The sequence below is a fragment of the Dunckerocampus dactyliophorus genome, chromosome 8, assembly GCF_027744805.1.
Source record: "Dunckerocampus dactyliophorus isolate RoL2022-P2 chromosome 8, RoL_Ddac_1.1, whole genome shotgun sequence".
NCBI classification, from domain to species: domain Eukaryota; kingdom Metazoa; phylum Chordata; class Actinopteri; order Syngnathiformes; family Syngnathidae; genus Dunckerocampus; species Dunckerocampus dactyliophorus.
Window position 1 is genome coordinate 25,177,700 of NC_072826.1, and position 27,520 is coordinate 25,205,219.

The 27,520-nt window shown below is 39.3% G+C and overlaps 1 protein-coding gene across 1 annotated transcript in view; it reads left to right on the plus strand.

Moving 5' to 3' along the window:
- The window catches only part of LOC129186033 (RNA-binding motif, single-stranded-interacting protein 2-like), a 78,075-nt gene that overhangs the window by 39,676 nt on the left and 10,879 nt on the right, over positions 1-27,520 (plus strand). The window contains exons 3-13 of the mRNA XM_054783833.1: positions 4,323-4,381; positions 9,830-9,921; positions 21,739-21,896; positions 21,967-22,046; positions 22,135-22,244; positions 22,353-22,396; positions 23,288-23,381; positions 23,514-23,564; positions 23,667-23,777; positions 23,863-23,943; positions 25,513-25,600. Of these exons, the coding sequence (XP_054639808.1) occupies positions 4,323-4,381; positions 9,830-9,921; positions 21,739-21,896; positions 21,967-22,046; positions 22,135-22,244; positions 22,353-22,396; positions 23,288-23,381; positions 23,514-23,564; positions 23,667-23,777; positions 23,863-23,943; positions 25,513-25,593 (961 nt within the window). The 3' untranslated portion in view covers positions 25,594-25,600. The remainder of the gene's footprint in view (positions 1-4,322; positions 4,382-9,829; positions 9,922-21,738; positions 21,897-21,966; positions 22,047-22,134; positions 22,245-22,352; positions 22,397-23,287; positions 23,382-23,513; positions 23,565-23,666; positions 23,778-23,862; positions 23,944-25,512; positions 25,601-27,520) is intronic.

Here is a 27,520-nt window from a genome sequence, read left to right on the forward strand (position 1 = left end):
TGTATTATAGTATATTATATATAGTACTTGTATTTAAAAAGTCATAAACAGGTTTTCTATGCTGTAACTACAAAAATATTCCATTTATTAACATTGAATCCTATGTTGCGGTCGGTTCTGGAACCAATTAACCGCTACAGTATAAACGAGGGACGACTGTAATACAAATATCCTCAAAGTTTTATAATCATGAGACACATGGTGAACAAGTTATGTCCAGTTAGTTGCTAAGTTCCACACATGCATGCGTTGCTTGATGGTGCGCATGCTTTTCAACCAATCTTGCTCAAATTTAAACACATTTGCTTATCAGTGCCCTAAAGGTGTGTAAGAAAATACCCTAAATTTTAAGTCAATCCGACTCATGGGCGCTGACTTTGGGGCTTAATAACAGCGCCACCATGTGGTGTATTTCTCAGGAAACTAGAAAAGATACTCAACGTCTTAAACACTCAGTGATGAAGTGCTTTAGCTTGAAGGCTATACATTTATGCTGTTTTTAAGCAGATACTATACTACTGCACTTCCATCATTGTATGTAGTATGGAAAGTGTCAGTGTTTGTATGTCGTGTATGGCCCCCGGGTGAATCAAAGTGACAGCTGACCACACTTTATTATTGGCTTATTCTGCTACCACAGTGCCACCCTCTACCTGATTGTCACGCTCCAGTGCTTCCCAAGCAAGGCTTCAAATCCTCTGAGCCGTTTCTAACGCAGCGTGTGCGCACCGTGTCGTCAAAGCCGCAGCAATCAAAGCGGCCCAGAAATCTGCAGTTGGTATGTGAAACACAGGAAGTTGATTGTAAAAGCAGGAGGCCGACAGAGGAGTCATTGTGTGGCGTCAGAGATGTGGAAGGGGTGGGGGCGGACGTGAGTGGGAGGGTTTCTCTTGAAGGCGAAACATGAATGAGTGGGAAAAGAGTAGCATCGCCTGCTGGGAAAGAATGTCAAGCAGCTGTAAGCGGGTCATGACTGTCTTTTAAGTGCGTGTGGCCTCAGCATCGTTTTTGGGCTTTTGGAGAGGCACTGAGGTAAGTGGAAGGTCACACAAGCGCTGCCTTTCAGACCTTTGAACCCGTGCCTCGTGTTCCCGACAGGGCAAACATCAACACATGAAGCACTGCTTTTGTTTTTCTTTGTCCTACTTTAAACAAGGACAGTTGTCTGCCTTTTTTTTTTTTGGAATCGTGTTTTTCACTTTTAACAAAACATTTGACATTTTCTATGATGTGGTGCTATTCAGATTTTTCCAACAAGGACCTAATTTTAAAGCAAAACAGCCTACATCTAAGCTTTGTTACAGGGGACACAGCAAAATAGTCTTTGTCTCTGTTTTGACATAATTAATGAATGTCATGCCCGCTAATACCCCCTAGCCCGGGCAACCCTGCACCGTCTCAATAAGAAATGTCAACAACAACACCTATGCCTCGGTAAGCTTGTTTTTTTGGGGGTTTTTTGGACAAATTTTGCGTACATTATACGATTTGCGTGCAATATGTCGCACGTCTTGTGGGGAAGAGGGAGCTGAGCTGAAAGGCAAAGCTCACAATTTACCGGTCGATCTACGTTGCTACCCTCACCTATGGTCATGAGCTTGGGTGGTGACCGAAAGGACAAGGTCGCAGCCGAAATGAGTTTCCTCCGTAGGGTGGCTGGGCTCTCAGAGATAAGGTGAGAAACACTGTCATCCAGGAGTAACTCAGAGTAGAACCGCTGCTCTTCCGCATTGAGAGGAGCCAGGTGAGGTGGCTTGGACATCTGGTCAGGATGCCACTCGGATGCCTCCCTGGGGAGGTGTTCAGGGCACGTCTGACCGGTAGGAGGCCTCAGTGAAGACCCAGGGCACGATGGAGAGACCGTGTCTCTCAACTGGCCTGGGAATGCCTCGGGAGTATCTGGACAAAGTAGCCAGAGAGAGCGAAGTCTGGTCTTCACTGTTTAGGCTGCTGCCTCCACGGTATGACCTTGGATAAGTGGAAAAAGATGGGTGGTGCACGTCTTATTGTGTTAGTAATTCTTAATGTATTTTAATCCCAAAAAGTCCTTGTTAACATCTTAATACACGGAAACAAGAAGCGGAAGTCAGCTCCGTCGCCTGTCTATGACATCGTCAGAGGTTGACTGTAGTTCTGTGCTAACTAACGCGGTTACGTCACAAGTCTGTGCTTTCCTTTTCATCACGGCTGTAAAATAAATCAAAATGGAGCCAATGAAAGTTGCAGGTGGCACCATTTTGATACAGAAGGTGAGAGACACTACAGCAGTGGTCACCAACGTTTTTTCTTGCGAGAGCTACTTTTAGAAAATGAAAATGGCCACGAGCTACTCATTTTTGTAGAAATGATTTTCATACCTTATTTCAACCCAAACAGATCAAATATGCTTGTTTTACCAAAACATTCACAAAATGCTGGTATCCACAACTCACATTTTATGTTTCAGAATACTTTTCTTTCTAGTGTTCTCACATTATTAACTGAAAACCTGAATGAAAAGCAGGCTTGCGGGCACCTCCTGTGGTCGTGGGGGGCTACCTGGTGCCCGCGGGCACCATGTTGGTGACCCCTGCACTACAGTATTGAATTCAAGAAATACTGTAGCTCATGGCAAAACAGGATGGGTGGTGTGTGTGTTGATCTTGTTCCTACATCGCCATCTTTGGCAACAATCACGTTTTCAATGAAAGTAAAAGTAACCTTAAGTATTCATTTATCCCTTTCATTCATTCATTATACGCATTTAGAATTGTTTCATGCATGTGTAATGCATGTATAATTGTTCAACTAAAACGTGTTTTGTGTTTACATTTTTGGCATTCTCGACGCATTCATTGGATTTACATTATTTCTTATGGGAAAAATGGATTTGGGTCTAGTACGTTGCTCCTCAGACAAGACATTAAAAAAAGGCATATCTAGAAACTGTGTGTGCATGTGCACGCAGATAAAAACAACAGGGTGCATTCGTTCCAAGTGAAAGGTCTTCCGAGTGTGTTATGTCTCTGTGGTTGATAACACAGAGTGGAGTGGAAAATATTCCATTCCTAACACAAGGTTCCACGCTATTATGATTGTAGATTGTAGCTGTAGAGGCAGTGCTTATGCAAGTGATTCCCTGCGATTCCCTCCTCCTGCTACACACCCATGAGACTGCATGACACACACATGCCACACTGAGGTGTCACTCGCCACACAGCGTCACATCCAAATAGTCTGTCCACCGAAATGAGGCAGGCTTCTAGGACCCAGTGGTGCACTGTGATGTGAGGGTGGAAAATGGAGGAAAAAAAACAAGAGGGAGGGATGTGGTGGGAAGGAAGGCCAACTAGAGGGTGAAGCATCAGGTTACAATCCGCCCAGACACCATGTCGCCCAAACAGAGGAAAGACCAAACACCAAACCTCCTGCTAAATACACTCGTGACGGAGAATCTATTACACAGTAATGTGGATACACTTTTTATTGGCCTCCAAGCTGAAAATATGAGTGATACCTGTCTTAATACTGCAGGGATATTCAACTAAATTGTTAGGGGGGGCACATTTTCAGAAAACTAAGGCGACAGGGGCCACACTCTTTTTTCATTTGTCATATTCACTCTACACTTTTACTTAGGCAAAAGGTAAATGTAATCATAAAGTGAAAACATCATAAATTGAAACAGACACACGATGTTCATGCTAGTCAAAGATCCTGTATATGACAGGAGCACTGACATTTTTAAGGACAGTCTGCAAAAACGCAAGTCAAAGATTCTCCATATCAGTGATTCTCAACTAGTGGGTTGGGTCACCAGACCGTTTTCAGTGGCTTGTGGATCTTTACCACAAAAAAATAATGTAATGACCCGATGTTTGTGAATGCACCTTGTGTTCTTGACTGTGCTATTCGCTTGCTACGCTGCCACCAGGTGCGTGCCGTGTTTATGGTAGACTTTGTCAAGCTTGAGCAGGAGGGAAAGGATATCCGATATCACACTGCCTCGAGTTTTCCAAAAGCTCCATTTTTAATACTAAAAGTTAAGTTGATGTGTGGACAAGAGGCCAAAAGGCATAGAAAAATATGCGCATGGACAAGGACAAGGGAAATGCGTGTGTCAATGAACAGGCTTGAAACAAATTGTCACCTGTCAAAAAAACAAAGGCCTAAAATCCTCCAAGAGGAAGGGTGGAGATGTGACGTAAAAGACATGCATGCTTGTTTGTGTTTATGCCGGCTGGTATGCAGTGTGAGGAATTGTGTCATGCATGTTGAAGGAGCAGATTCCTTTTCATTTGTCACTGACAGGATGTGTTTTTTTTGTCTGTGTGTCCACAAAGGTATGGCAAGATTGTGTCAACCAAAGCCATCTTGGATAAAACCACCAACAAATGTAAAGGTGAGTGCATTGACACATGGTGCCGGAATCATTTTAAAGTTTCAACATTTTGCACATGGTAGCCTGTTAAAGGCGAAGGAGGGATTGGAATTTTTATAAAATGGGTTAGGGTTGGAGCAGGGGTGTCCAGACTTTTTCCAGCGAGAGCCACATACTAAAAAACAAAGAAAAGATGCAAGGGCCACTTTGATATTTTGTAAAGCAACACATGTACATATGCTAAGAAGTTGATATGCTTTGAGAAAAGCTTCTTGATAGAGGTGAAAAAATTATTAGTATCAGCCATGGCCCTTGCTCTTTTTTTTTACTCAGTTTTGCCTTGTTTTTTTTTAATAATTTTCCAAATATTTCAACTTTCTTCTTAAATAATTTTTAGTAAATTAGATGTTCGTAATAGGACCAGTCCAGGGTGTACCCGGCCTTTCGCCCGAAGTCAGCTGAGATAGGGTCCAGAATACCCCCGCGACCCTAATGAGGAGAAGCGGTATAGACAATGGAGGGATGGATGTTCGTAATATTACTTTATTCCTATAATATTAGAACTTTTCCCCCAACCTCATTTTCTAAAAGTTACAACTTTAGTTTTGTTTGTTTCTCATATTATGACTTTTAAAAGCATATTTTTCGTAAATATTTTAACTCTATGCTACTAAAATGTCATTATTTTTCCTTATAATATTACAAGTTTATTCTCGTCAAATTGCAACATTTTCTTTGCTAGACTTAGGGATGTCCGATATTGGCTTTTTTGCCGAAAACCGAGATGCCAATATTGTCCAACACTCAATTTCCGATTCCAATATCAACCGATACCGATATATGTGACATCACATGTCTTTTTCTTGAGTAAAATTGTTATAAAGTGACTCTTAAATGTGTACGGTTGTTTTGTTAGAGGGATTAAAGGGGTATCGTTTAAAATACATGAATTTGCTCATTATTATTTTGATTGATAACTTTCATCTTCTTATTTTATATTCTTATTTTATTGCATTAAAACTACTATATATATATATATATATATACACACACACACACACCCCCCCCCACACACACACACACACACACACTAGAACACAATTGGTTCCAGACGGCCGTTCGCAAGTCAATTTGTTCGTAAGTCAAACCAAAGGTAATTTACCAGTTATATAGGTACTATATGTACAGTACGTGTATACATATATACAGTATATGCGTATGTATGTCAATATGAGTTTGGATGCAGTAGTAATATTAAACGAGGATAATTAATGAAAAAAAACAATAATAATAAAAATGATATAATAATACGTAATGATAAATGTTATTTACCTTTGAAGCGGAGTGGTCGAGCATACGTCGTTGGTGATAGTGGTGGAGGAGGAGGAGGAGTTATTGAAAAAAGGGCACATCGTCGTCGTCGTTAGACTCTTCTAAAAGAGGTAGTTCAGGAGAAACTACTGTGGTGGAAGGAATTGGCGATGAAGGTGCAGACGAAGGTGTGGGCATTGGTGGCGAGGCAGTTGGTGACGACGGTGCAGAAGTAGCAGATCTACGTTTGAAGAAGCTTTCAATGGAAGTTTGTGTGGTCTTTGTTTTCTTCTCCTCGTAGATGATATGGTAGCACTGTAGAGCGTTGTTGATACTCGACAAAATACATGAAAATATAGACCAGTCAGGTTGCGCTTGTATCGTCTTGATCAGGAACGGACAAGTGGAGGCAGGAAGGAGGAGGAGGACTAACCTTAAAGAGTCTAAGAGTCATCTGGTCTCAGAGACAAACGCACACGCACTACAAGATAATGCTGTGTGCAAAATTTTAATTTGTAACTTAACTTAATTGTTTAAGTTAGTTTAAGGGCGGCTACGAAGACAAAGGGAGCTTGAAGGGAGCAGCCTGTCTATCACACACAAACACTGAAGCGCTGGATACGTCAGCCAATGAGATGAGAGCGTAGGCGGTGCCCCGATCATCAGCCAATGAGATGAGAGCGTGCGGTGCCCCGATAATCAGCCAATGAGAGCATGAAGCGTCAGAATTTGTGGATAACTTCCTGCTTCATTTCAATCGACAACTTTTCCCTTTTTTCTTATCACTTACACTTGGTTTAGGGCCCATGACTACGGTCATTTTAACACAAAGAAAAGTAATGAAATTAAGAAGAGATTTCAATGCGTGCAAACTAGTTTAAGGGCGACTACGATGAGGAAGGGAGCTCACAAACAAACATGGACGCGCTGGATAAGTCAGCCAAGTCAGAGATGAGAGCGTAGGCGGTGCCCCGATAATCAGCCAATGACAGTGTGAAGTGTCAGAAGGCGTCACCTATTAGTCTCTCTGTCGCTTCCACCGACTTGACGCTTTATGTTATATGGAATTCCTTTCGTAATACGATGCAAAAACTTTACATAAATTCTTTACGTTCAGTGGAATTTACGTAAAACTTTGTGCTCTATAGCTGATGTAATGTGAATTAGTACTGTGTTGGATCAATAAAGTTCTTATCTTAGCCATCTGAGAAGATCAAATCCATTGTTTTTGGTGCCTAACTGTTTCCCAAGAATATTAGTGCGTGTGTGAATGTACAAACGAGAGGCATTTCTTTGTAGAAAGGCGTTTTATCAAGTACATTTCCTTGTATTCACTTAGCCTTGCCACATCCAATATGGCGGCGAGGCTGATGTACGGCTCAGCGAAGCGGCATCTACGTATATGGTTTTGACAGCAGCGATTCCTGCGTGCTTTGCTGTGCTGTTGTTGTAAATAGCCGCTAAGTTACATGTTTAGAGCTCACATAGTTGTCGGTTATTCTGCATTATTTGTTGGTAGTGTCTTGTCTGTTGTTATCTACCTTATTATTACGTTGCTGTGTGATGTTTTTTTTTTTTTTAGCTCTTTCTTAAAAAACACAGTGAGTAAGGCTAGTGTGATGAATGGTAACCCCCCGCGATTTCTAAGGAGTTGGTAAGTTCCTTGTGAGTTTTGTTGTTACTCTGCTTGTTTAAATATAGAGTTACCTTACTCTCATAGACTTGTGAGCAGCACAGTCGTAACTTCATAATGCAGCAAGTTCAGCACTGTTGCAAGTTTGCGGCCGTGGCAGATAACGATGTTGGCCTATATCATGTTTTTATGCTAGTATCGTCCCGATAATTATCAGTGGTCGATAATATCGAACAGTTAGAATACAACTTTTTTCTCATAATATTTTGACTTTATTCTCGTAAAATTACAGTTGTTTTTTCCATTTCTGCTGTTGTTTTTCTCCCCAAATATTTCAACTTTCTTCATTTAAGTTTTCTTCTCGTAATTACGGCTTTATTCCCATAATATTTTGACTTTATTCTTGTAACATAACTTTGTATGCAATCTAATTTTACAAAAATTCCAACTTTTTTCGTTGTTTTGTTTGTTTCTTATTATATTTTGACTTAAAAGAAAACATCCTTTTTTTATATTCATTTAACGTCATGCTAGTAAAATGACATTATTTTTCCTCAATATTACGACGATGTTCTTGTAAAATTACATTAGATTACAACTTTTTTCTTTTACTATTTTGACTTTCTTTTAAAATTACTGCAGTTTTTGTTCTATGTTTGCTGCTGTTTTTTTATTTTTAAGTTTTCTTATAATATTATATTTTTAGAATGTGGCCCGGGCCAGTAAAAAAAACTGCTGCGGCCACTGGCCCTCGGGCCGCACTTTGGACACCCCTGGGTTAGCATTAAGTCAGAGGGTTTAGGGTTCAGGAAATATAAACATAATAATAAACATAGCCCAGTGATGGTCAAGCAGGTCGTCAGGTACTTCAAGGGATGCCAAGTCATGAAAATGCTAACTTTGCCAACTTGGGGAACCTCACTACATCTTTTTTTGAGCAGTCTGTGTAGCTGCACATGGTAATGCAGTACACCATCTCACAAAAATGAGTACATCTCTCACATTTCAGCAACCATTATATCTTCTTAAGGGACCATACTATAGAAAGTCAGCTTGGATGTACACTCAACAAAAATACAAACGCAACACAAATATTGTATTTGAAAGGCATATTTCAAAGTGGCCTTTTATAGACTTAGACTGCCCACAATAAAAGGCACATTTCAAAGTGGCCTTTTATAGACTTAGACTGCCCACAATAAAAGGCACATTTCAAAGTGGCCTTTTATTGTGAGCAGTCTAAGGCACTCCTGTGCACTAATCATGGCGTCTAATCAGCATCTTGATATGGCACACCTGTGAGGTGGGATGGATCATCTCAGCAAAAGAGAAGTGCTCACTATCACTGATTTAGACAGATTTGTGAACAATATTTGAGAGAAATGGTGATGTTGTGTATGTGGAAAAAGTTTTAGATCTTTGAGTTCATCTCGTAAAAAATGGGAGCAAAAACAAAAGTGTTGCGTTTGTAATTTTTTTGTGTGGTTTAGAGTAGTGACACAAGATTTGTTTAATTCAATCCAGTATTGGCAATTTTCCATACTGATACTGATTACTTTTTTTTTAAAATCTCAATAAAACACATAACAAATACAGGCCATTTAACAACTTTAATGTGTATTTTTTAAAATAATTCAACAAAAACAAATCCTAACAAATTACAATACTTATATTGATTTTTTACACAGTGTAGCCTAAGTAATTAAATGAATTGCTGAATTGCTACCATTTCAAGTGTAAATATGGCTCCTGCAAAAATCATAACAATATTTTTCATATCTTTTAGTCAACTTTAGTCCTAATAATAAGGGTTAAAATTCTGAAATCAGCTCTGAAAAGTTGATGAAACAATTTATGTCTAAAAGAAAGTAAGTTGCACAGTGTAAAAATAGACTATTTGATTTATGCTTGAAATATCACAACTAGTTTAATACTAGTACTCTGACATATTCATACATGTTGTTGTTGTGTAGTGGACTCCAGCATGTTTGAGTATGAATATATCGATATTAAATCAATATACCCATCACTACTGTAGTGTACAGCTTGTATAGCAGTTTGAATTTACCCTCCACTGAAAATGACTCAACACACTGCCATTAGTGTCTAAATAGCTTTTATATTATTGTCCCTTGAGAAGATGCCATAAAAATGGATTTTAAATGATCTTGCACACAGTGTTCCTTTTCCAAGTTTACTTTTGAATTCTATGGCAGGCCATTTAGGCAGCAAACCTTGTTTTCCACAAAGACCTTGATGTCTACATCCAAGTAGTTTAGTGGACAGCAAAAATATACATACCATACCATACCAAGCTCTTGGTAACTACACCAGCTACAAAACTCTTAATGATCAATTATTCATAAGTGATTAATGAGGCCCATCCCCACTGGACAACAGAGGCCCACTGGTCCAGAGAAAGGACAAATGTTTGAGTCAGGCTTAATGCTAGTGAGCGGCAGCTGTACTTATGAGGTATAATATGGAAATGATATGTTAATAATATATTTGTGTGTATTTGACAGGCTATGGCTTTGTGGACTTTGACAGTCCAGCAGCAGCTCAGAAAGCAGTTACAGCGCTGAAAGCCAGTGGCGTCCAGGCACAGATGGCTAAAGTAAGATTTCTTCTGCTTTAAAAAATAAAACAAAAAAAAAAACATCTCTACTTTCAAACACGTTACCAGTGTCATGTTATCCACACTGGATCTTCAAAAATGTACACACTAACACCACTGTGGCATTTTACAGTTTACAACAGTTTGCAACCTTACTAAGTTGGGTATCCTAACTCCAACCATAAACCCAACCTCAACCCTAAATCCTTAACCTTAACCCCAACCCCAGCCTCTCTCTCTCTCTCTCTCTCTCTCTCTCTCTCTCTCTCTCTCTCTCTCTCTCTCTCTCTCTCTCTCTCTCTCTCTCTCTCTCTATATATATATATATGTATATACGTATATATACGTATATATATATGTGTGTGTGTATATATATATATATATATATATATGTGTGTGTGTGTATATATATATATATATATATGTGTGTATATACGTATATATATGTATGTGTATATATACAGTATATATATATATATATATATATATACACACACACACACACATATGTATATGTATATATATATGTATAAATACATATATATATACATATATATATATATATATATATATATATATATATATATATATATATATATATATATATATATATATATATATATATACACACACACACACACACATATACATATATATATACATATACAGTATATATACTGCTCAAAAAAATTAGAGGAACACTTCGAAAATACATCAGATCTAAACTGGGGGAAAAATGATCTTGAATATCTTTCCTGATAATAAGTGGGTGATGTATTAGTAACAAAATGGTGCCACATCATTTGATAGAAATGAAAATGATCACCCTATAGAGGGGGGAAATCAAAGACACCCCAAAAATTAAAGTGAAAAAATGATGCAGCACACTGGTCCATTTTGCCTAAATGTCATTATGGCAACTCAAAATTATTCTCAGTAGTTTGTGTGGCCCCCACGTGCTTGTACGCATGCCTGACAACGTCGGGTCATGCTCCTAATGAGACTACGGATGGTGTCCTGAAGGATCTCCTCCCAGATCTGGACCAGGGCATCAATGAACTCCTGGACAGTCTGAGGAGCAACCTGGCGGTGCCGGATGAACCTAAACATAATGTCCCAGAGGTGTTCTATTGGGTTTAGGTCAGGTGAACGTGGGGGCCAGTCAATGGTATAAATTCCTTCATCCTCCAGGAACTACCTGCATACACTAGCCACATGAGGTTGGGCATTGTCGTGGACCAGGAGGAAACCAGGTCCCACTGCACCAGCGTAGCTTCTGACAATGGGTCCAAGGATTTTATCCCGGTACCTAATAGCAGTCAGGGTGCCGTTATCTAACCTGTAGAGGTCTGTGCATCCTTCCAGGGATATGCCTCCCCAGACCATCACTGACCCACCACCAAACCGGTCATGCTGAATGATGTTGCAGGCAGCATAACGTTCTCCACGGCATCTCCAGACCCTTTCATGTCTGTCGCATGTGCTCAGGTTGAACTTGCTCTCATCAGGGAAGAGCACAGGGCACCAGTGGTGTAGTTGCCAATTCTGGTGGTCTATGGCAAATGGCAATCGAGCTCTACGGCGCTGGGCAGTGACCACAGGGCCCACTACAGGACGTCGGGCCCTCAGGCCACCCTCATGGAGCCTGTTTCTGATTGTTTGGTCAGAAACATTCACACCAGTGTCCTGCTGGAGGTCATTTTGTAGGGCTCTGGCAGTGCTCATCCTGTTCCTCCTTGTACAAAGGAGCAGATACCGATCCTGCTGAGGGTTGAAGGGCCTTCTATGGCCCTGTCCAGCTCTCCTGGAGTAACTACCTGTCTCCCGGAATCTCCTCCATGCGTCCAGGTACCGCATTGATGCCCTGGTCCAGATCTGGGAGGAGATCCCCCAGGACACCATCCGTAGTCTCATTAGGAGCATGCCACGACATTGTCAGGCATGCGTACAAGCACGTGGGGGCCACACAAACTACTGAGAATCATTTTGAGTTGCTACAATGACATTTTGGCAAAATGGACCAGTCTGCTGCATAATTTTTTCACTTTCATTTTTGGGGTGTCTTCGATTTCCCCCCTCTATAGGGTGATCATTTTCATTTCTATCAAATTATGTGGCATCATTTTGTTACTAATACATCACCCACTTATTATCAGATATTCAAGATCATTTTCCTCCCAGTTTAGATCTGATGTGTTTTCGAAGTGTTCTTCTAATTTTTTTGAGCAGTGTGTATATATATATATACATATATACATATGTACAGTATATATGTTTGTATATATATGTATATACATATGTATATATGTGTACATACATATGTATGTATGTGTTTATATGTATATGTGTATATACATATGTATGTGTATATATGTATATATGTGTATATATGTATATATACATACAGTCAAACCTGTCTTAGCGGCCACCTGTATAGAACGGCCACCTGCCTATAGCGGCCACTGAAAAATCCCCCGCAGAAAATTTGCGTGTTGTAGACCCTGTGTATAGTGGTCACCTGTCTAATGCGGCCAGCGGCCACCCATTTTGTCTCCCTTGGTCAATAACTGACCGCATATAGCGGCCAAAATGCCGACTTAAGCAGAAGCTTCATGCAGGGAAAAGTTTCGTTTTTTAATCAATGAAGCCGTCGTGTGTAGACTTTAATTACTGAGCCGTAGCTTAGTCACAATCATTCACAAGATCCACACAAACTGTCAGTGGTTCGACATAAAAAAAAGCCGTCTTCTTTGTAGCTTGTTGCAGACAGTGACACCGTTTATTTCCTGGTGTGAGACAATGTGCACTGGTCAATACTGTAATGCCCTTTGTTGTGGGGAAGGAGAGACTCACGTCGCCGATGCACTTTAATCGCTTTATTAACAGCGGTTTATTAACCTAGTAGTTCTTTACAACTTTTATCCGCAGTCCCACAGTGTCGTCTACTGGTCAACATGTAACAGTATAATTATACCTGTGTATCTGCAAAGACAACAAGCTTCTAATCACAGACATTTTAATATGTGCGAACACAAATTCAAAATGGCCACCAACCTGTCTATAGCGGCCACCTGTCTATAGCGGCCACTTTTGCCATTTCCCTTCAGTGGCCGCTATAGACAGGTGTGTTGTGCTGCGCAGCACTTTGGACAGTTGAACTGTTGGTTATGTGCTATATAAATACATTCGACCTTGACCTAGCGGAGTTTGCTAGCTCATCCTTCATGCAAGAGTCGTGTAGTCATTGCGTAAAAAGAAGTTAGTTACACGATGTTACTTAGAATATCACCTTCAAGCACTTTGCAGGTGGCTGAGTCAGCATCATTTAAAGTTAAGTGCAACCACTTTCCAACGTTTACGCCTGAGCATTTTTAGCTCGATGCTCACCATTGGCTGTGCAGGTGAAAAAGTAATGTCGAGTGTTATACCTCTTTTTTGCCTTGTTTCAGTAACTATTCATTTAGCTCCTTCATGAGGCCAATATCTGTTTAGTTTTTGGGTCTGGTTATGAGTTTGGGTCGCCATTCCTACCCCTTTCTGTCAAGGGTTGATGTTTTATTGTCTTAATTTGCTTTCTCACAGCCACCTCCCTTGTTTCCCCCCCTTTGCTTGTGTACGTTGCTAACTTGCTCCCGTTGTAGCGCTTGTTCAGAGCTCTTTGTGCGGGTGTCTGCAGTCAAAGCAGCTCTTGTCGACCCATTAAGCTGATCCCCTTGGCTCCTAGGCTCCCCATTGAGCGAGCCCAGGGGAGGGTGCCACTACATCCACCATCAATGGGGCACGCACAATGGCTCGGCATTGTCCGTCGTCTGGGCCCGAGGCCTGGGCCTGACACCCGCACTTAATGCACTCCACCCCGCAGGCCCTGCCCCCTCACTGAGTCCACTGCAATGTAACACCAGGGTATCCCTCCCTCTGCTCCGGAAACCTGTAACAGATCCACACTGCCTGCCGCCGTGAACCAGGCCAGTGCAACCAAACCCGGACTTTGCTGCACCTTCACCAAGCTACCTTGTGCATCTCGATACCAGACGAGTGCAACCCGACACCACACCGCGACTCACCCAGACTGACTGCGCTCAGTCAGTGGTGTTGATAACCACAATAAAAGCCTAAATATACACAGCTGTCTCCGAGCGACTGGGTTACTTCAGGTCATAAGAGGATTCTGAAATGAATAGCTGTGTACTATAGACAGGTGTGTGCCTGTCCACATCATGTCCAATATACTGGATTTACCACACGTGGACTCCAAACCCACATGACCTTGAAGTAGTTCACATCACTTCCAGTATTCGGATGGGGGGCAAATATTTCATTAAGGCCACATACAATCTCCGTATTTTTGTATGATAGTTGCCAGATTAATGCAAATAACAGTGCATGCCGTTTAAATGATTTGCTCCAATTGTCTGAGTGTGCATCGTGTGTTGCATAAAAACACAAACCAAATCAGGGTCCAAAGAGCGGCCCGAGGGCTATTAGTGGCCCGCAGCTGTTTTTTTTAATGGCCCTCAGCACATTCTAAAAATACAATTAAATAGGAAAACTAATAAAGTTATAATAACAAGATAAAAGTGGCAATTTTATGAGGAAAAAAGAGGTTATTTTATAAGCATAAATTCATAATACTATGAGGGAAAAAATGTACAAGCATAAAGTTCAAATATTATCAAATATCAAAGTTAGAGTATTAAAAATTAAAGTAAAAAAACGTTAAAAAATATGTTTGAAAAAATTTTATATTACGAATAAAGTCAAAATATTTGTGAATAATGTCATAATATTACGAGACAAAAAGAAAAAAACGTGAAATATTTGTACAAAAGACGAACTGCAAAAATTAGCAAAAACCTGCATTGCAAGGAGAAAAAGTTGACAATAATAAGCTTTGTCACCTATAACACAAAGCTTCAGAAAGTGGCAGTTTATAAATATATTCAACTTATCATGGTTTAGAAAACGTAAAAAATCAAAGTGGCTCCTGCATCCTTTGATTTGTCGGTTTTTCCTTGGTGGAAAAACCAATAACTTTTCCCGAAATCTCTATTTGAACGATTTCAAAATGCGAGAGCAGCGCATGTACGCAGCACTTTTGCTGTGACTTCACGTGGCGTGGAGCTCAGGAGACGCCTGTTTACCCTCCCCACCCGTTTGAGCCCATGACAACAGCAACTGGATGAGACGTCATGTGCAACCCAGCAATTTAAGCTATAGGAACATCAAGGATGAGCCGGAGAAACAGGATGTATTATTATTATTATTATTATTATTTTATTTTATTTTTTAGTAAATTTGCACAAAAAAAAATAAATGTGGTATTTTGTGTAGAATTTTAAGCAAAATAAAAAAAATCTATAATTATTAATAAATAATGAAATACAAATAAAATAAATAATAAAATACAAAGAATTAAAAAACATGTTTGTGATAAGGCTGTAACATGAAATGTGTACAAAGTGAAGCACTGTAAACGTGACTCTGGCTTGTTGTGTAGGAAAACAGACCACACCTTCACCTGAATGCACTCAGTCCCATAGTGGCCTACCCCTGCCTCCAGGGTGCGGGCCCAGCAGAGACGCGCGCTGAGACCCAGGGGGAACACTGGCACAATTAAAAATTGTGACTTGCCACACACACAAACACAAACAGACACACCCTTGCAGACAGCCGCGCTCAGCCGTGACGCCTCAGCAAATGCACCTTCGCACGCTTTTGGAGCAGCACCAGGCACATTGGCCGCATCAGATTCAATATTTGAAATCGCGTGATGTTAGCTGAGTTCATGGGTAAATAAAATATGAAAGGAGAAGTGAGCTTTATTTGTTCTGCCGCTCACACGGCCTTCAACTAAATGAAACTTTGCCAGTGACCTCCAGCAGTCTGCCACCGCGCGTTAGATAATCTGCTTATTGCCGCACCCGCAATGACGAGAATCACAGAGAAAAAAAGATGCCTGCTCTCTGCCAGGTGTCTCGTGGCATACATCAGAAGCTACCCTTATCAGCAACATAGTATTGCAAGATAATTGATAACACTATCTTTCATGAACTTAATTATTGGTACGTGTACATTGCATGAATTTGGTTGAAAATAACATTTTAAAAGGCACTTTCAGTTGATCGTGTTTGACTTTTTAAAGCTCGGATGAACCGACTATTCGATTGCAAATCCATCGAACGGTGTTTTCTACGCATGCGCCAATCTCCTTGGAGGACGAATGGTGCAAGACTAACAACATTACATTCACAGGAAAAGAAGACAAAGCCAGAGGGAGAGGCATGTTTACAAGCAGACAAATCATCACACTGATGCTGAACCAAGTCAATATTTGTAAAGTGTATGATAAAATAAAAGCCTACCTGTTCAATAAGCTTCTTGAAGAAGCCCATTTTTAATACGTGACATGACCATGTGCACTTACAGTGCACTTGCTGACTTTGCAGGTGTGCCCACTTACAAAGAGTCCAACTTTATTGATGTTAATTTTGACAATGACAGACAGAATTTCACCAAAAAAAACGTGGAATAAGACATTATGAATTTATTGGCGTATTTTTGGGTCAAAAATAAGTATTTGGTCCCCTGGACAAACAGCGTGTGAATGTGTTGTAGAAAAGCCATTATTGGCCAGCACAGATGGTGACAAGGTTTGTGCACAGTTCTGCAGAGATGTTGGTCCCTTCCTCCGAGCAGACAGCCTCCAAATCATTCAGGTTCCGCCGCCTTTTCAGGTCTCGAGACTGGCTAGCCACCTCCAGAACCTTGATGTGCTTCTTCTTCAGTCTTCACTTTTTTGTTGCTTGGGCGGTGTACTCAGGGTTGTTGTTGTGCTGAAACACATCCTCAACCCGTCTTCCGTCCCATTGGCTGAAAAGCACCCGCAAACATGATGTTGCTTTCCAATTCTCTTGTAGCAACAATAACAATTACAAAAGATGTAACAATCTTGTGCCTGATGTCGTTAGACAGCCCTTTGGTCTTGCCCATGGTGGAGATGTTGGAATCGGGTTGTTTGGTGTCTTTTATACAGGTAACGAGGTGTGGCAGGTGTATTTGATGTAAATAGTTACGGGTGTCTTTGGAGATGAGGCAACATGGAAGATGTGCTGTTGTGGTATGTGCAGCAAGTGCCGTATTACAACGGATACACATCACGGTGTTCAGCTTGCTGCCTAGCCTGAAATGCTCCCACACTTTCCACATTTTGTGTCTGTTTTTTAAAATGTTCTTTTCCTTCTCTGTCATCACCTTGTCGTTCTCGCTCGCCTCTTCAATCTTCCGGCTCCTTCAACTAAACATGTGCTTCTAAACAATCTAATCATCTGCGTCGGTGAAGTAAGTGCGTCGATGACACGTCACAAGATCTCGCAAGATTAAACCGTGACAGTAGTTCTCGTTCAGAGAAACGCTATCAGACTGTGAGCTATGGCATCGCTACTGTGAATGATAATACACATAATATGGAAGTTGCAGTGTGTGAGGCAGGATTGGAAGCACACATTAAGTGCTTTACGTACACTATAAACTTTGCAGTCCTACCTGCACTCGGCATTCACTGCATCACCCCCAATGTGTGAATGATTTTTTTTTTTTGTCGGAGTTGAACAGTTGCCGCCGTGTTAATGACCAAGCAGGAGCTGTAGTAATTCTACATTTGATCAAACTTAATTAAGATTTGTCAGATCAAAACACAATCGCTGCATAAGACTTCTACCAAAACATGTTATAGTACAGTCTAATTCGGACCTATGGGAACTGTAGTTCTTTTAGCGTAATCATAAATCTACTCAATCTATTTTACATGTGTCTTGACATAAATACACATCAACATAAATGATTAGTAGTAGCAGTTACAACTGCCGTCCTTATTTTAACTAATAATTTTTAGTTTTTGTTTCAATTTGTGGAAAGAAAGTCAACAGTTTAAAGCATCATGCTTAGGTCATGCATGCAAATGCATAATACATTTCAAAATGTACCCGCGTGAGCTGAGTGCATTGTGACACGCCTAGTATAGACATAATTATTATTAGGATATATTATCATAACATTAGTGGTTAATTTGGTCTCAAATAATGTTGACAGTATTATTGTTTATATCAGAATTTGGAGGACGATGAACATTTGAAAATGTACCTGCATTGTTTTGTCACTTAGTTTGTCCATTCATATATTTTTTCATGGTACTTTTCATGAAAACAATGTTAAAATCCTGTCCCGTCTCATTCTCGTAGACCCAACCTCGTGTAACGTCTCGTGTTGTGACACCCCTCGCTACCGGCATTATTCAATTGGATTCTTATTTGTAAATGAATTAAGACTAACCTGTCTTACTTGTTTGGATTTTTTGTTGTTGTTGAGACTAAATGTTTCAAATAAATATGGCACTTTTTTCTGTAACTTCTATTGCATATTGCAGTATTTGTCTTATTTTCCACTGTGAAATCACAGTGGAAAAAGCATCACGTGTTCATTTATTATTGAAGGAAGAGTTGCTGCGTATATTGGTCGATATCAGTGTTAGTAATGAAGTGCTGGATGAAATGGAAGCATATGGATACCTGATGTGCTGACTCGTTTTGGTGTTGTTTACAGGACTTTTTTATGATGATTAATGGAATTGTTCCATTTTTACATCGGATATTGTGATTAGAAAGTTTGTCCTTTTGTGATTCAGTTTGACCTAATAAGTGTAATGATTAGGCAGAGGGGAAAGATGGAAATGAGAAGATAAATGATGTATTTGGATGTGGTTAATCAGCAGACTAATTTCTCCTGCTTTGTGTCGTCCTGCTTTGACGTGAGTCAGACTCCCACTGCTTCCCTCCTGTCATTTCCTCCTGCAGTGCATAATATCACCTCATGTATCCTCCCCCCACCCTCAGCCCTCTCCTCTTTCCTCTCTGCATGTTCACTCTTCCTCCTTTGTAAGCCCTGCCTCTTTGCTCTCTGTCGCCAGGCTCGGGTTGCTGCTCGCTGAACTCTTTAACTTCATGCCTGACTTCCTGTCTGCCTCGGCGGCCGTGCATGCTTTCACTCCACTAAAAATTAAGTCTCCAAAGTTGCGCGCCTGTGGATAATCTCCGCGCTTTAACGCACCCGCAGCTGTCAAGATTTCTTAATTAGATAACGTTTTGCCCGAGTGCGGCAGTTGACAAATTCTTATTTGCATGTGTGAGTGCACCAACGATGAGGAGTTTGCAAAGTGACAGACAGCCTAAGTCCAGGCGCTGAGGCAGTGCCAGCTTGAGTGACAAATTATTCAAGGTTTTTCATCACGCACGGAACGGTGGAAAATGTTGTTGCGTATTGGGGCTTATTGCTAAATATGCCTAATATGGCAGAGAATTCACATAAAAAGATGGTTGACACAATGACAGAAATGAACGCCCGTGACTACATGTATAGTATCTCATGAAAGTGACACATGCCAGAATTGTTATATCTTCTGAAGGAACAATACTGTACAATTCTTGTTTCCCTCAATGAACCACAGCTCCACAGTGCCGGCACCACTCATGCAACCATTCATATATCACCTTCCTCCCCAAAGGAAAATTCTTCATGGTGTGCAAAAGTGGTACTGTCCTGTTTTCTTTTTTTAAATATACTTTATTGCAGGGGTGTCCAAACTTTTTCCAGTGAGGCCCACGTACTGAAAAATGAAAGGATACTAGCAACTCATGTAGATATGCTAAGAAGTTACTTCAAGAAAAAAATGCATCTCAGCTTTGTGATATACTGTAGGTGAAAAGGCTTCTTATTCGTATCATCTTCACTCTTTGGACTTTTTTTCCCCATCTTTAAAGTTGCTTATTTTCAAATTTTCTAAATAGTTCAACTTTCTTCTTAAATAATATTTGTACATTTTCTTCTCATAATGTTATGACTTTATTCCCATAATATTTTGACTTTATTTTTCCAACCTAATTTTCTAGAAATTACGTTATTTTGTTGGTGTTTGTTTGTACTTAAATTGCGACTTTTAAAAAATAACACTTTTTTTTTCAATATTTCAGCTCTATGCGACTAAAAGTACATTATTTTTCCTCATAATGTTAAGAGTTTATTCGCTTAAATTTGAGACTTTTTTTCTCGTTAGAATATGACTGTCTATGTATTAATATTTTTACTTTATTCTCGTAAAATTACTGATTTTTTTCCCATTTCTGTTGGGTTTGTGAACATTTTTAAACTATTTAAACTTTCTTCTCGTTGATTTTCTTCTTGTAATTATGACTTTATTCCCACAATATTTTGACAGTATTCTCATAACATAACTTTTTCCGCAACCTAAATTTCCAAATTTACTGTTTTTTTCTTGTAGTTGTCTTTTTTGATTGTATTTTTAGAATGTGCCGCGTGCAACATAAAACAAGCTGCAGACCGCAAACAGAGCCGCACTTTGGACGCCTGCGACTTATATAAAAGGCGCAAATGGCGTTTATGCATTTGCTTGTGTTTATTTGCCAGCTTCTACTCCTCGCCATACAGTCTGGCTCCAAACCGAACGATCGCTCTTTGCTCTTTGCTCTTTTCCCCCCATTTTACTGTTATTTTTTTTCTTCATAATAATCTTTGTACATTTTCATAATATTACAACCTTAAAAAAATAATGTATATTTTCTTACACTTTTCAACTCCATGCTACTAAAATGAGATTTTCCATCATAATATTAGCTTAATATAGCTTATTCTCATAAAATTGCGACTTTTTTTCTCTTTTCTCTTAATATTTTGACTTTTTTCTCAGAAAATTATAACTTTCTCTGCAACCTATTTTTCCAAAAATTACCAAATTCTTTAAGATTTCAACTTGCTGCTAAAATGATGTTATTTTTCCTCATAATATTATGAGTTCATTCTCTTAAAATTGCAAACTTTTTTCTTGAAATACAACTTTTTTCTCTTAATATTTTTGCTTAATTCTTGTAAAATTACTGCTGATTTTTGAAATTATTTATTGTTATATATGTTATTTTTTAAAGTTTTCTTATTAAATTGTACTTTTAAAATGGGCCCCAGGCCAAAAAAAAAAAAAACACGTGCGGGCCGCAGTTGGCCCCTGGGCCACACTTTTTACACCCCCGCTTTATTGCAATTAATTTACAAAGACTTGCATGTTATCTTATCCTTTAACAATGCTTCCCCCCCCCCCATCCTCAAAAGACAATGTAAAAAGCCAATTCAAAATAAATCAACAAGAAAACAATGAAACAATACAATAAAAATACTATAATAATTTAAAAAGTAATGTAGAGAGGAAATTCAGTAATCCCTTGTTTATCGCAGTTAAGACCCGACTGTCTTAACCGAATTTCCAAAGTAGGATTCCTATTTTTAAGTGGAATATTTTGCTAGTTAGAACATAGAAAACCTGTTTACAACCTTCTGAATACAATTTTTAACATTATTAGAGCCATCTAGACATGAAATAACACCCCTTTAGTCACTTTTATACTCCTATTACCTAATATAGTTGGAATAAGAGAAAATAAGACATAATAAGACATAATACAGACTCACGCATGTTAGCATTGGGAGAGTGCCTTGTTGTTGTTCTAGTTTTACTTTGTTTGTGTTCAGTACTTCCTGTGGTGGCTATTGTCTCATCAGTGTAACATTACTGACTCCTAGTGACCAGTGTAGAATACGACATATCATCACTACGTCTTTGAACGCGTCTTCTGAGTGCCTTATAATTGTATTTGACTTCATTTAGCCTTTTTTATGCTGGAAAATGCTTCATTTAGACCACATGTGTCAAACTGTATGAACAGAATGTAAAGTAAACATGATTCGCTTCCTGCACAGCAACAAGAACAGGACCCCACCAACCTGTACATCTCCAACCTGCCAGTGTCCATGGACGAGCAGGAACTGGAGAGCATGCTAAAGTCCTTTGGCCAGGTCATTTCCACGCGCATTCTGCGAGATGCCAACGGGACCAGCCGCGGCGTGGGTTTCGCCAGGTGGGACGCCAGGAGACCCTATGACACATAAACGAGCCATTATGACGTGAAGTATATTTCTTTCTTCCAGGATGGAGTCCACAGAGAAGTGTGAGGCCATCATTCAACATTTCAATGGCAAATTCATCAAGACACCACCGGGGGTTCCAGGTGTGTGGAATGTTTGCTTTTCTCCATATTGTCTTTGTTGCTGCCATCACTAAATTCCCTCCTCCTCTTTCATCTTTCTGCTTTCCAGTGCCCACAGAGCCATTATTATGTAAGTTTGCTGACGGGGGTCAGAAAAAGAGGCAGAACCAGGGGAAGTACCTCCCCAACGGAAGGCCCTGGGCCAGAGACGGAGAGACTGTAAGTAACTCCCCCCTTTTTTTTTCTCCTTAACTAGAAAGCTAGCAAGTTTGTGAGCTGAATGTTTGCATGACCTCACCGCTTATGAATCCCTTATTGTTTTCCCAGGGAGGAATGACGCTTGCCTACGACCCCACCGCTTTACAAAATGGGTGAGTGGTGTGCATGAAAACACTCCCAACCCTCAGGAAAAGACGTAGTAGTGCCTCAACTCTGGTTAAATGCTGCCCCCTGCTGCATGATGGTGTTATGACCAGGTTAGGTTAGTTGCTTTGTGTACAACAGGAGTGTCCAAACTTTTTCCAGCGAGGCCCACATAGTGAAAAATGAAAGGATGCAACTTTGATATTTTGTAGCAACACATATAGATATGCTAAGAAGTTATATAGTTTTAAAAAACTGCATCTCAGCTTTGTGATATAAGTGAAAAAGCCTATTATTAGTATCTTCTTCACTATTTGCCCATAATATCTCAATTTTTTTCCCAATCAGAAATTAGAACTTTATTTTGTTGTTTCTACTCATCCATCTTCTATGCCACTTCTCCCATTTAGTTGTGTTTGTTTCAAATAATAATGTATTACGACTTATTTTTCCTCATAATATTAAGAGTTTATTCTGGTAAATTTGAGACTTTTCTTCTCATTAGAATATGACTTTTTATATATTAATATTTGGACTTTTTCTCGTAAAATTACAGATTTTTTTTTCCCCTTTTCTGTTGTTTTTTTTTTAAACTATTTCAGCATTCTTCTTGGAAATGTTCTTCTTGTAATTATGACTTTATTCTCATAATATTTTCACTTTATTCCCATAACATTATAACGTTTTCCACAACCTAAATTTCCAAAATTCCATTTTTACTGTTTTTTTTTTTTTTTTTGTAGTTTTATTTTTTGATTGTATTTTTAGAATGTGCCGCTTGCCAAAAAAAAAAACAAGCTGCAGGCCGCAAACGAGGCTTGGGGCCGCAGTTTGGACACTCGTGACTTATATAAAAGGCACAAATGGGATTTATGTGTTTGCTTGTGTTTATTTGGCAGCTTCTACTCCTCGCCGTACAGTCTGACTCCAAACCGAATGATCGCCCAGACGTCCCTGTCCCCGTACATGCATTCTCCTGTCTCATCCTACCAGGTGCTGCATTTTACTAACTGCACTAATAACAGCTATTTTGATAACAAACATGCAAATGGTGACTGAATACTATATACAGCACAGAGATATACAGTATAGTAATGTTACATAATATATTGTCTGGTATAAAAGGTACACAGCCCGTCCTGGATGCACCATCAGTCATACCTCATGCAGCCAGCTGTGAGTACCCTTCTTTCCTTTACTTACCTGTCAGTCATGTGGGCTTGTGCGAGTTACGTTCAGAGTCTCGATGGCTCAGGTTGTGCTTGAATGCATCCGCAGGGTACAGTTCTAACTCCAACAATGGATCACGCCATGTCCATCCAGCCCACGTCCATGATGGGACCCCTCACCCAGCAGCTAAGCCACCTGTCCCTGGGCAGCACGGGCACAGTCAGTGCACGCACACGATGGCTTTCAGAAGGCTCTAAAGTAGCACTAACACCAGTTGTGTGTACTCTTCTCCTCGTCCTCGCAGTATATTCCGGCCAACACGACTATGCAGGGGACTTACATCCCCCAGTACACCCCAGTGCCTCCCTCCAGTGTCCAAGTTGAGGTATGGAAGCATTCATTGCTTGCTGTAACTCTCTTAAAATAAACATACATGTCTGTCTTTTTTCAACTGTAAATCTGATCATACACAAATTGAACGACACACAGTGTGTGTTGGTCCATCTCAAGCAACTTTTTATTCCATTTTCCGAAGCCCAAGATGACTCATTGGAGTGAGAGGACTGAAAGTTTTTTTTTATTAGCAGAAAATTAGCAAATACACGAAGTAAAGCCACATGGCATCTATGATGACCCAAAGCACATTACAGTGATTCAACAAATTGTGTTAGTAAAAATAACATCAAAAAGGGTAACTTAGGTAACTACTGAGATTGAACCTTGTCAGCCATGGTTGAAATATCACCAAATACACAGCAAAATAAATGAGTGTACCTACTTTTGGCCTGCAAGTGTCTGAATGATGCAACTTCCTGTGGACCATGTGACTTGTAGAATATTCCAAACATTTTTCAGAGGGCAGCAGTGTCCAAAGTGTGGCACTTTCTAAAAATATAATTTAGTAAGAAAACTGAAAAAAAAATAGCAGCAGCACAGCAAAAATGTAAAAAATCCACTTTCAAAATATTAGAGAAAAAAAGTTGTAACCTAAGAAAAGGCAATAATTTTACAAAAATAATGTAATATGATGGGGGAAAATAATGGTAATGGTTTCATTTATTTAACATCATTGTAGTAGCGTAAAGTTGAAATATTAAAGAAAAAACACAAACAAAACAAATAAAGTTGTAATTTGTAGAAAATTATACGTGCGGATAAAGTTATGATATTTTGGAAATAAGGTCAAAATATTACGGGGATAAAGTCATAATTCCGAGAAGGGGGAAAAAAAAATGCTGTAATTTTACAAAAATAATGTCAACATATTAAGAGAAAAAAAGTTGTATTCTAACAAGAAAGAAAGTTGCAATTTTAGGAGCATAACATTGTAATATTATGAGGAAAAATAATGTCATTGCAGTAGCATAGAGTTGAAATATGGAAGAAAATGTTTGTTTTTTTTAAGTCATAATATTTTGAGAAACCTGCCATTGGCCTGCGACCAGTCCAGGGTGTTCCCTGCCTCTTGCCCGAAGTCACATGGGATAGACTCCAGCATACCCCCGCGGCCCTAATGAGGATAAAGCGGCATTTCTACTCCCTTTACAACTTTCGACTGTAACGCATTCATATATGTAGTTGAAGAGCCAACCCTGAGTGTTGATGCAAAGCATCCTGGCAAAGCGCTCTGCAGGAAGTGGTCTGTGCCTGGCGGGGCCCTCTTCACTGATCTAATTGATTGTGTGCACGCTGGTGGGAGCCTGCAGGATGAGCAACACAGTCGATGAACAAAGAAGACATTTTATGAATGAGGAGGCGTGATCGCATGAGAGGATGAAAGCTGAGCCTGTGGATTTAAATGAAATTAAATGTATTATTTATAATTTAATTAATTGATAATTAAAAATTTTGAAGTATATGTTTTTTTAAATAAATTAATATTTGTAAATGAAATGTAATTTAATATCAATATTAAGTACAGAACTATTTCCATAATATGTTTGCCTTTTTTCAGGAGAATGGTGGTCAACAGCAACAGGTTGCCATGGAAACCCCTGCGGAACACACTAACTACTCGTACCAACACACCAAGTGAAGCTAAGGTATGAATGACAGAGCGGGAGCACTTTATCTGCTGCCCCCAGTGGCCAAAAAAATCATTACAAACAGTGTGGCACATAAAAATATGGTCAAACGCTGCATAAATACTGTATAAAGCAGTGATTCTCAACATTTATTTACCCCAAGACACAAGCCTTTGGCAAAGTCTTTGGCATAGATAGAGCAACATTATTATTATTTTACATTCATTGCTCAAATTAAATAATTCAAATATATCATAAATAAATTGTAAATTTATTTGTATTCATCGACCACTTCAGTAAAATAGTGTAATTTCCCGCGGCACGCCTGGTGGTCTTTCACAGCACACTACTGTGCTGTGGCACTGTGGTTGGGAATCACTGGTATACACAGGTACTGCTCAGTAAATGAAAATATGACCAAAAAGTTGATTTATTTCCGTAATTTAATTAAAAAAGTGAACCTTGTATATCATATACGTTTGTTACACATAGACTGATATATTTAAAATGTTTATTTCTTTTAATTTGCATTATAACTGAAAACTAATGAAAATCCCAAATTCTGTATCTCAGAAAGTTTGAATATTACTTATGACCAATAGAAAAAGGATTTTAAAAATGTTGACCTGAAAAGTATGAACATGTACAGCACTCAATACTATATAATTACTGCAGCAGTACGGCGTGGCATGGAGTCCATCGGTTCTTGGCACTCTGCATTGTTATGTCATAAGTTACTTATTGGTCATAAGTAATATTGTAATTATCTGAGATACTGAATTTGGGATTTTCATTAGTTTTCAGTTATAATTAATAAAATGAAAAGAAATAAACATTTGAAATATATCAGTCTGTGTGTCATGAATGTATATAAGTTTCACTTTTTGAATGAAATTATTGAAATAAATCAACTTTTTGGTCATATTCTAATTTTTTGAGTGGCACCTGTACATGTACAGGGTGACACAAAAAAACTTTTTAACAATCCAATAAAACTAAGAATGATGGAAGAAAAATATTTTATTCATAGTCATCGAAACCTTAAAACATGCCATTTAAGAAACAACGATGGAATTTTCATGTTTTAAAAATGACGTCCTGTAGATGGCGTCCTCCTGTACGAATGCATTCTTGAAATCTGTTGTTGAGATTCCTCATTGACAGCTGCAACATCTCAGCTGGGATACTGTGAATTTCATCCTGAATTCTCGGTTTGAAGTCATCCAAAGTTCTTGGTCGAGTCGTGTACACTTTAGTCTTGAGATAGCCCCGCAAGAAAAAAATCACAAACAGACAAATCTGCCGATCTAAGGGGCCAGGGAACGTTACCGAATCTTGAAATCACACGGTTGCCGAACAATTCTCGCACAGCCTCCAATGATTGTCGTGCAGTATGTGATATCACTCCATCCTGTTCAAACCCGGTTTCTTGAACGTGTGGAAAATTGTTCAATTCAGGTGTAACGAAGAATTGTAACATCTCCACGTAACGGTTCGCAGTGACAGTGACCGAGAGCTCCCTGTTCATTTTCAAAAAAATAAGGTCCGATGATCCCATTTAAAACATTTTATGGCTAACACACACTGTTGCCCGTTCCACTGATCCATGGTTACTAAAATGGCGGAGTGTTTACTTGCTCAAGGTCACTGTCTCACAGTGCTGACACTTGCTCATGTCTGCCAATACGCACTTCAAAAATTCCCGTTTTTTTTGGGTCACCCTGTACTTTTAAAAATGAAAAAAAAACATTTAATTTAACTTACAAAAATAATCATTTTCTCTGCCTTTTGGCAATATTTTCAAAAAGCTGCCGTGTTTGTGTGTGGACGGGTAAAACTGAGCTTTTCAGTTTGTGTCATAAGTAACGCGCAATATTATCTAATGTTTTTAATCCTTATTTAACAACAGAACACATGTAAAGCCCCGGTCACACCGCC